This window comes from Phragmites australis, chromosome 6 (assembly GCF_958298935.1).
Source record: "Phragmites australis chromosome 6, lpPhrAust1.1, whole genome shotgun sequence".
NCBI lineage: Eukaryota > Viridiplantae > Streptophyta > Magnoliopsida > Poales > Poaceae > Phragmites > Phragmites australis.
In genome coordinates, this window is record NC_084926.1 from 27,375,057 (window position 1) to 27,383,997 (window position 8,941).

General features: G+C 42.7%; 1 protein-coding gene across 1 annotated transcript; it reads left to right on the top strand.

Moving 5' to 3' along the window:
• The first annotated feature begins 7,783 nt into the window (after positions 1–7,783).
• On the top strand, positions 7,784–8,728 carry LOC133923104 (protein MAINTENANCE OF MERISTEMS-like). Its single transcript, XM_062368551.1, has 3 exons — positions 7,784–8,083; positions 8,166–8,567; positions 8,663–8,728. Exons 1-3 carry the CDS (start codon positions 7,784–7,786, stop codon positions 8,726–8,728), a joined length of 768 nt encoding a protein of 255 aa, XP_062224535.1.
• The last annotated feature ends 213 nt before the right edge of the window (positions 8,729–8,941 follow it).

The following is an 8,941-nucleotide window of genomic DNA, read 5'->3' on the forward strand; positions in this document are numbered from 1 at the left end:
GCATCTAATGCTTTGTTGGAATATGCAGGATTAGAGCTGAGGTAAATCACCTCAAATTCCTTGCTAATCCAAAGGGATTAGGCCTAACCCATCCAGTTAAGCACTAAGTTACTTTTTTATGGGAAACTGCAAATACCCCTCCTTACAAATTCTTCCTTACAAGTAAAATAATTGTGTTGCTAAATCCCCCTCCCAAGGATTAACTTCTTGTCACGATAACATATTTGCTGTGATGTGACCTGACGTACTTCATAGGCTACCATGATGGAAATGTGGGGATGAACAAGTGGCTAACAACACACTATAAAGTACATTAAATCAAACCAAATGAGAAACTCAGTGGGTCATAACACGTAGTTAAGTCCTCCCCAATCATCTCCTACCTATATTAGCACTCGATATCACAACATGGCGAATATGTTAAAATGACCCTAAGTGAGAACCATGAGGGGGAGATTTTGCAACAAGGTTAGATTTTTGGGTGGTAAATACAACTATAAAACTTGTAAAGGGTATTTGCAACTTCAAGTATTTTATAGGAGGGTATTTGTAATTTCTCCTTTTTGTTTAGGAGCAATAAGTTCCTTATGTTGATGAGATTCGTTTATGTAATTCGATGAGTTCCTTATGCTGATGAGATTCGTTTATGTAGTTCGATGTGTAAGTTTCCGCTCCATGACCACCTTGACGTGTCAAGCAAAAGAAAAAAAAGAGAGGGAAAAGATACAATTCTGATTCCCAACTTAGGCACTGCTTATTATGACCACTTATCTTTTCATCAAATATTTCACAAATGATAAATTATTATAATATCTTCCAACTCATATGTGCAATGGCGCTAGCAATAACGAATACATTCACAATTTTGCTAGGTCTAACTTGACTTAAATCTTATAAAACCTAAAGGGATAGGCTGTATTTTTTAAGACAAGAGATAGGCTGTATTTAGGAGGAATCCCTATCTGTAGGCTGACTGATTTGAGAATTTTTTTTATATATATTTTTCTAAATTTTTCAAGATTACATATTTGTTTCAAACATAATGGAGTCTACCCTACCGTCACGCGTTCAACGAGCGATACCTTGTGGGTCCCGGCTGGCAGTATATTTAATAATCGAGAAGAGGAAGGTCTCGCCCATTCAACGGGCGAGACCTTGTTCTCGCCCGTTGAACGAACGAGACCTTCGTGGTTGCGACACCATACGGGCCCACCCAAAAGGTATCACCCGCTGAGCGGACGATACCTTTTGAGTATTTAGGTCGGCTGCGCCGACCATCCCGGCACTTCATTTGACACATTCGGCTGAGAGAGAAGAGGAGAGGAGAGGAGAGGGGAGCGGAGGGGAGGGAGATTTGTGTGGCAGAGCCCTACTGAAAAAAAGAGGTAAATTTTTTCTCATTTTTTTTAATAAACTCGGTCGGATAGCAACTAGCACTAGGTTTTGACATATGTTAGATGTTAGATCTAGGTTTTTGTTTTACATACCTGGTAGTATAGCCAATAGAAATAGGATAAAATGTAGATCTAGGTTTAAAATTAGGGTTAAATGTAGTTCAGCAATTAGATCATATTTATACATATATCTTAGCAATTAGAAGTAGTATTTAGATATATTTTAGGTATTAGATGTAGGATTTAGACATAGTGTAGTTATAATTGATATGATAGATGTAGGATTTAGATGCATTTGATGTAGTGAATCTGGAATATGTTGTTGCAGTATAGATTACATGTTGGGCTACGTTTGTAATGAATTTTGCATTATAGATGTAGTTTAACATGATTCTTTCTATTATGTCGCAATAATATCATAGTTTTTGTCGATGGTTGCCAGGTATGATGGATATGTGGCAGTTTAGGATTTTTTATAGGGACAGTGAAATCTTATATGTTCCGGAAGGGGTAGTACTATTCGTATTTAAGTTAATAGGCAAAGGTATATCCAGACCAATGCAAAGAAGTGTTAGACACTTATATGCCTAGTTGATGCGGGGTTTCAAATTAGACCCCGAGGTTCAAGAGATGACCATTAGTATTGTGGGTAACCGTTACAGAGAAGGTGTGTACTGGGAGGTCTTTCCGCTCTGAGAAGATGAATTATGGAAGAGGTACCTGCATGATACTGTCCACAGAGGTTGGCCTCCTATGTTGCTTGTGCAATGGAAGAATAATGAAGCAGTTGGAGAGATGCAGGGTGGAGAGTACGCGGAGGAGGAGAGTGATGAGGAAGAGTATGATGAAGATGTCGATCCGGATGGTGCACATTCATCGGATTATCTGACTGAACCGACCGGTGAGGCAGACGAGGGGGAACAAATCCCTTCTCTAATTGAACAGATGGAGGGGTAATATTCAGGCTGATGAAACTCTTGAGTATGACAGCTCGAATGATGGACGATGTTCCGGCAATTCTAACTTCAACAACCTTGTGGTGAATGAGGGGAATCAAGTGGCCTGGGAGTTTACACAGAATGAGGAACCCAAGGTGTTAGGTATCCTACCAGTCAGGCCATGAAGGATGCTGTTACTCAATGGGTGACCTCGTTTCGATGACAGTTTTATGTTGTCAAGTCAAGCAAGAAGGAATATGATGTGAAGTACATGAATGAGGGTTGCGCGTGGTGGGTGCACGGCTTTAAGGGGAACTGGGTTGACTATTGGGAGGTGTCGATTGTGGTTGAACACACTTGCATGATGGACAAACTTGAGCGTAGCCACAGGAACATCACCACAAGATTTGTCACCAATGTGATGTACGCTCAGATTGTGGACAACCTGAACTACGAACCAGGGTCTATAATCATGCAATTGAGGAGGAGTACAAGTACACTATCAGCTACAACAAGGCATGAAGGGTGAAGAGAAAGGAAACTGAGATGAGGTTCGGGACTTATGAAGCGTCGTATGAGAATCTACCACATTTGCTACAGAATATTGCTCGAAGGAACCCAGGGATGTATTACGACATTGATAAGTACCCATTGCTATCCAAACCTGGAAAGTACATCTTGAAGCGATGTTTCTTCGTAATAGGGACATGTATCGAAGCCTTCAAGCATTGTTGGCCTATCCTGTGCATCGACAACACTTTCTTATCAGTAAATTCATGGGATAGATCCTGACTGCTATTAGGGTTGACGGGAACAATCATGTTCTACTATTGGCCTTTGCATTTGTGGAGAGTGAGAATAGCAATAGTTGGTATTAGTTTCTATATCATGTGAGGATGATAATTATTGGTGCATGACCGAACATGTGCATTATACATGATCGTCATCCTGGGAAACTCAAGGCAATTCTGGATCTGCAAAATAGAACGGACGATGGCTTGATTGGACCTATGTAGCCAGACCTGTAGAGTAGGTGGTGCACGAGGCATTTGGGGTGTAAACTTCTTCCCCCAATTCAAAAACAAGAACTTCATGAACATGTTCAAGAGGTTGTGCGGTCAAAACTGGTAGCGGAAGTTTGATGCTCTTTGGAAGATACTGGACGAGCTGACGAAGAAGTAAACACATGAACGTGTAGGGAGGCCCGTGATGGGAGCGGAGGATATACCGGTACCTCTTGAGTCCCTGCCAAATGAAGATGAAGCTGGTATCATGTGGAGGAGCGGGTCATCTACCAGGACATTTAGCAAGTGGAATGAGAATGAGTCCAAGGAGAAGTGGGCTCTTCTCATCGATACAAATGGGGCTAGGTACGGCATTATGACTACAAATTTAGCAGAGATTTACAATTGGGTGATGAAAGGTGTTGTAACACCTTGACTCTAAGAATTTACAAAATTTAAAATTTCCCAAGATTATTGAATAGCTTCACCAGTAGAATAGGTTTAAAACTATTTTCTTAATCAATCAATCAATATAGGTTATTATTTTGTGTGCCTTTCATGCTAAGTTTTGTTAGGAGCCAGTTAAATGCATTAGAGTTTTTTTTTCTTTTCTTTCTCTTTGGTGTTTTGAGTGAAATAGGTTTTGATAAGGTTTTTACAAAACTCCATAGTGAATAAGTTAAGGGTCTTAATGGTTGGAATTCAAAATTCTTAGATTCATCATCTATTCAATCTTTGGTCATACCTGATAGTTCTCTAGTTCAATTCAAAGCTTATCCAAATCCTTGTTTAAAGTTAATATTTTCTTTTCCTCAAATGCTATCCAAATCTAAATTCAAATTCAAACCCTATTCAAATTTCTTTGCAAAAGTTTTTTTTCTAAAAACCTAGATATTTCTAAAGTGCCATTGGGCTCAATCATATCCATGCCCAATCTCTTGGTAGCACAAAAGTCTTCTAGAAGCCTCAAACACAAAGGATCCACGAAATCTGCAAATTTACATGGAGTCCTGGACAACTTCATCTTCCATGAAGTTTCAAAATTAAAAACAACCTCAAATGCAAATATTGAGAACATCAAAGTTGTAGGTCTCGTCGACAACTTCGATTTGAAACTATGGAAGTCCCCTTTTGGATAATGGAGCTAGGAGTTATGGCCCCCGAAATTAGTGCTACGCAGATAAGTCTAAGTTCAAACAGTTTATCTTGTGATGCATTTGTGAAACTCAATATGGCCTTTTCAGAAGTTTCAATAAATACCAAAGTTGTAGATCTTTTCAAGTACTACAATTTAGAGTCCAGAAACGTGCAATTTAGAGTCCGGACGATGGAGATATCATCCTCGACATAGAGAGCTATGAAAAAGGAAATCCTAACCGACTCGAACTCGAACCCGATTCGTGTTCGGCTTGGACTCCACCTCAAACAGCTGCCCCTAGCCCTATAAATAGGAGTTTCACTCCCTCTCCTATCTCTATTCCACAGCCCAAGCCCTACACACCGCTGCTACCTTATCCATGTGTCATCATTCGCCGGAGTCGCTGCCACTGTCGCACGTGATGCGCTACGTCGTCTTCTCCATGAATCCTCCCCCATAGCCAAGCCCTAGCCCTGGCTAAAGCCCGATCTATACCACCACGGTCGTCGCCGTCGCGAACATCTGCGCTGTAGCCGATTGGCATCGACGTTCCTAGCAAACTAGTGCACCATTCACCATGCTCTTTAACCAGCGAATGACCCATGATGTTCCCCACGCCCTCACCCTCTAGGTCAGCCAGTAGAGCAGCCAAACCACCGGGATCAAGGTCGACATGTCCGCTGTCCAGTTTCTGGACGCATTCTGCGCATGCACCGGATTTGCATTCGCGTTCCCCGTCAATCCAAAAGCCATATGGATACACCAACAATGTCATGGCGTGTCCCATCGAGTCTTCTATGTGACCCAGGAGCCAATCCCCGTTTGTGACGTAATTGCCAACCACAGCATGTCGCAACCATCACCCATCTCATCTCCACTGACCATTCTTCCTCTCAGGGGAAGACCATGCCATAGCATTGTATTCCCAGGAAATATGAATGTCTCTGTTCAGACAGTCTCTTAAATTTCATAGCCAATCTCGAGGAACACGAGCATCTTCATTGTTGTATTTGTTCGCAGTCACCACCAAACCTAGCAGCAGTCATTGTTGTTTTGCCACTACCTCGGATGACCCCTTCCAAAACTGACCATACCTTTAATTTAGCCTTTCTGCATTCTACACCATGTTTCCCTCATTTCGATGAAACGCCATCGAAGCCCGACATCGATGTCAGTGGCTACGCGCCCGGTCGCCATCTTCGACGAATCCCCAACTACCGCCGCTACACAGAGTCACCGGTAGTATCCTTAACCTAGAAGTGCAACCTCTGGCCATTTGATCCATCAAGGATAGTCGAGACTAGATCTCAACGTATCCCTTCTTTAATCCAAGATGGTACTTGCATAGCATGCTAAATTAGCACCACATCATTCTCCTTAGCCTATTCAGTGAAGTCTGGTCTGACCTACACTTCTTGAATCTTGCATAATGATGTTGTCAAGACTAACGTAGTGATTGTGCAATAAAGCATTTTTCCATAGGAAGATAGTTCCGGTAAATCAGCATTTCATTTTCAGTCTAATCCATCTCCTGAAAGCTGTTATCTTTTCATCTTAACTCCGATTTAGGTGATTCTTGCGTCTAAATGTTTCTAAAATCATACATATCCAACCATAGTTTTTTAAAGTGTTTTAATAATGTTTGGTATGTTGTTCTAGTGTTTTCCTTTGTGTTGTTTGTCGGTACTTCTCGCGATTAGTTAATAACGTTCCGGAGCACTTCAAGGGACTTCAAGACCAGGATTTCGACAACACTGAGTAGCATTGGGTAAAAGGCAAGTGTCCTTGATCATCTTGAACCTATGTTTTAAATGTTTTGTTTTACAAAATTACATTCAATGTCTATCAACTTGATGGGTAGTCACCTATGTTAGGGTTTACCTAGTTTTTTCTTTACATTCATTGAAGCCTAAGGGATAGGTGATATGAGTCTCTTGGATAGATTTTCTTAGATATACTTTTGGGATGCTGGGAAGTGTTATATACATGTTTAGTGGATATATGAAATGATGATGATGAACTTGTTAGTAACATGGAACCCTAGGACTTGGGCAAGGAGTTAGTTTGATAATGGTGATTCATGTGGTGGGCTTGTGGATACATTCCAAGCAGAGATGTTAGGTTTGGTTGGTTATTTTCCTGTTGGATAGTTTTTGCCCAAGTGTCACATATAAGGACCGGTTCGAGGAGAGACAACCCAAGAAATACCGTTCAAATACTAGACCGATATGGGTAAGGCTTAGCATATCAATTAGACACCTGGCTAGCATTCATTAGAGTATCAGGACCTAATTGATGGACAATGCTTTGTAATGATCTCCTGGTGGCACACCACTGGCGTATGTTAAGTGTCTAGCTAACACGGCAACATGGGTATCACGACTCGTGGCTAAAAGTTGGACAACCTCTACAGAGTGTAAAACTATTATAACAACTGTGCCCTCGATTATGGGAGACTTGGATCCTCACTTGATTAGATGGTTATGGTATAATACAGGAGTACTAGTTGGTTATGGTTTATGGGATGGTTAAGCTTGGATGGTTTGTTATCGGGTTGTTGGGGTATATTCACTTAATAACTACATAATGCTTCTGAATTACATTATTGTTTTCTTTACTTGCATTTACGCAAATATACCATGTGTTAGCCTATTCTTGTTGTAAGGCTACATATTATTATCTTAACCACACTTGTTGAGCTCGTCATGTGCTCACACTTGCTATTTTTCCTATACCATGCGACATGTGTGGTGCTGCTCAGTAAATGAAGATATTGAAGAATATCAAGATGAGGTTGTGACGTTCTACGCACGCATCTCCCGGTTGGTTGCCTGCGGTGTTGTTGAGCACCAGTGCTTCTGTTCCGCTGCAGATATCTACATAGAAGACAATATATGCCAATTACTGTAAGAGTTAATGTTTATTTAGTAAAAGTATTACTTTTGTTACTTCACATGTGACATTCTTATGTGTGTTGAACATCCTGGGCACACATAAGCCATATCTAGTGTTGTCTGCTAAAACCGGGTGTGACAGGTGTGAGGGGGTTGCCGCTGGTGGGTATTGTAGAGTTCATACTTCAAGGGACATGCAAGTATTTCAGGAACCGCTATGCAGTAGCGCACACGGCACTGAATAATGATAGTATGATTTATGGGATGAAGATGACTAAGTATATGGAAGACAAGGCGGAGAAGACAAAGATGCACCAGGTGAAGACCATGGGAACTACGCAGCAGAGATACAAAATTCTATGCAAGGACAAAGGTTGTGGAGGTGGACGCGTTGGCGAGGGCCTTGGAGGCGACGATGCGGTTCAGCTATGACATGGCCCTCCTCGTGTCCCTTGTCAATAGGTGGCGTCTGGAGATGCACATGTTTCACCTCCCGTGCGGCGAGATGGCACCCACGCTCGAGTACATCTCGCTCCTGGCGGGCCTGCCTTGCGCGTGTGCTGCTGTTGGGGCTAGGAATGTGGGTGTGGGCTGGCGGGATGAGATGCTAGGCTACTTTTCTGTCATTCAACAGTTGGATGGCGTAGCCCCGTTTAGACCTTTTCCAGCAAATGAGAAGCACGGCCCGACAAAGGCCTTTCTCGTTCAGTTTGTAGTATGTATGTCTTTCAATGGTCTCTCATCTCCTTTACGTTATTAACAGATGCAGATATTTGTACTTCTTCCTTGTTTGATAGGCGGACACCATGCACCCACTTGCAGGTGTCCAGGACGTCTCCCGACACTTGGAGGCGTATCTCATGTGGTTGTTCAAGTGGGTCATTTTCACCGAGACCCACGGTAACACGGTCTCGTGGAGCATTATTCCCTACACCAGAGAGGGTGCGGACGCTGACCCGGCAGAGGTCCTGCAGTACAGCTGGGTGTCAACTGTGCTGGCTGTGGTGTACCGCGGCTTGTGTGACGGGTGCACGAAGATCGATGACAACGCGATCCTGACCGGGTGTTCTCTGCTGCTTCAGATGTGGTTGTACGAGCGCATCACCATCGACAAACCCGTTGTGGACCTTAGCACGTACCAGTTTGGTGTAGACGGCGTCGACGACCCTACCATGGGGTCCTTATGGTGCAAACGTAGGGTGAGTGCAATGCTATTTGTGTACATTTATGTTGATTGCTTTATTGTATTGTCTAACTTAGTTAGGTTGCATAGCTGAGTTGGTCCAACGTGCAGACACACCACGCGTACCCGGACTTTGTTCGCCAGTTCGATGAGCTGACGGTGGATTGTGTGCGCTAGTGAGGTACTTCGACGCGTTCCGTTTGGACTTTCAGTGCTCTGCCTACGTGACCGAGAGTACCGGCTCACGACTCGCGCCCTCATCTTCGACATCTGCGTCGAGGAGTACTCACCACATCACGTTATGCTGTAGTTTGGGAAGTTCCAGCTACTACCGAATAATGTGTTATTCCAAGAATGAATATCGTTTACATTGATTGGCAAGTATGTGAC

Excerpts from the sequence above, each read along its gene's own strand:
- LOC133923104 (XM_062368551.1), top strand. The coding sequence starts at position 7,784 with ATGCGGTTCAGCTATGACATGGCCCTCCTCGTGTCCCTTGTCAATAGG. Across the intron at positions 8,084-8,165 it reads CCTTTCTCGTTCAGTTTGTA|GCGGACACCATGCACCCACT; the intron begins GTATGTATGTCT and ends CTTGTTTGATAG. Across the intron at positions 8,568-8,662 it reads CCTTATGGTGCAAACGTAGG|ACACACCACGCGTACCCGGA; the intron begins GTGAGTGCAATG and ends TCCAACGTGCAG.